This window comes from Tupaia chinensis, unplaced genomic scaffold, assembly GCF_000334495.1.
Source record: "Tupaia chinensis unplaced genomic scaffold, TupChi_1.0 Scaffold149184_1, whole genome shotgun sequence".
Classification (NCBI taxonomy): domain Eukaryota; kingdom Metazoa; phylum Chordata; class Mammalia; order Scandentia; family Tupaiidae; genus Tupaia; species Tupaia belangeri.
This window is the reverse complement of record NW_006209032.1, coordinates 533198-534494: the sequence shown is the minus strand read 5'-3', so window position 1 is coordinate 534494 and position 1297 is coordinate 533198. Positions and strand designations below refer to the sequence as shown.

Sequence of the window (1297 nt, the reverse complement as noted above, 5' to 3'; positions counted from 1 at the left end):
GGCCACCTGAGTCAAGGGGGGCACAGACTGAGGTTGGCCAAGGCCCCGGGTATTCGTGGGGCTTCCTAGAGCGAGGGCCTTTGGGCCGGGAGCAGAGGCAGGGCTCTCGCTGCCACATCCACAAGGCTCAAGAGCCTGGGGACCTCCCTGCAGGCACAGCCCAGGGTCCAGCGTTCTTGCTTGCAGAGTGTTCATGGCACGCCATCCCCACTCTGCGGGTGGCTGTCCTCGGCTTACGCCGTGTGCTGCTGCCCTTGTGAGCCGTGCTTTGATCTGAGGGGTGTCCCCAGGGGCTGTGTCTGGTGCAAAGTCACACAGCATGTCCTGGCTGGTGGCCTCTAGGGCGGAACTGAGCTGCAAGGGGAGAGCGGCCGCGGGAGGGCCGTGTCCCGCTACTGCAGGACTATTGATTGGCCTTGCCGGGGTGGGGAGTACGCCGGCCAGCCGCGGTCTAGGGCTCCGGTTACCACTGCCTGCCAGCCCGCACTTGGCGCCCACTGCCTCGGCCACATGCCAAGGCCAGGCCAAGGACAGCAGAGGACAGCAGGGCTCAGAGAAGGCCCTTGGAGAAGCTGGTCTGGATACCAGTGGGGGAGGGCCTGCGTCACCCCCCCAGGTCCGACGGTCGGATGGGCATGTGACTCTGAACTCGCTGGGCTCCGGCTGCTGTGGCCGCCTAGGTCCGGGGGCCGAGGGGGGCAGGCACAGGCCGGACCGGTGACTGGGGGAGATTTTTTTGCGGGGCCCCTGCCTGGGTCCTAACAGTGCCGTGTCCTGGCCCGCAGAGCCCTGCCCCTCCACCCTGCTGCAGCAGCACATGGCGGACCTGCTGCGCCAGGGGCCCGACGTGGCACCCAGCTTCCTCAACAGTGTTCTCAACCAGCTCAACTGGGCCTTCTCCGAGTTCATTGGCATGATCCAGGAGGTAGGCTGGGCCAGGCCTGGGGCCAGGGCCAGGCGCAGTCCCACGGACCACGGCCCCACTGACTGGCCAGCCCATGTCAGATCCAGCAGGCCGCCGAGCGCCTGGAGCGGAACTTCGTGGACAGCCGGCAGCTCAAGGTGTGCGCCACCTGCTTCGACCTCTCGGTCAGCCTGCTGCGCGTCCTGGAGATGACCATCACGCTGGTGCCCGAGATCTTCCTCGACTGGGCCCGGCCTACCTCAGAGATGCTTCTGCGGCGGCTGGCTCAGGTGCGGCCATCTGGGCCAGCGGGGGCCCTGGGGATGTCCCGTGGGGAGCCTGCCCACCCGTCAATGGCTCTGCTCTAACAGCTGCTGAAACAAGTGCTCAACC

At 66.9% G+C, this 1297-nt stretch overlaps 1 protein-coding gene across 1 annotated transcript in view; it reads left to right on the top strand.

Annotated features, from left to right (window-relative positions):
* RNF123 (ring finger protein 123) overlaps positions 1 to 1297 on the top strand; it is a 26028-nt gene that overhangs the window by 19005 nt on the left and 5726 nt on the right. Inside the window, exons 31-33 of the mRNA XM_006170951.3 lie at positions 786 to 925; positions 1006 to 1194; positions 1276 to 1296. Coding sequence (XP_006171013.1) covers positions 786 to 925; positions 1006 to 1194; positions 1276 to 1296 — 350 coding nt within the window. The remainder of the gene's footprint in view (positions 1 to 785; positions 926 to 1005; positions 1195 to 1275; position 1297) is intronic.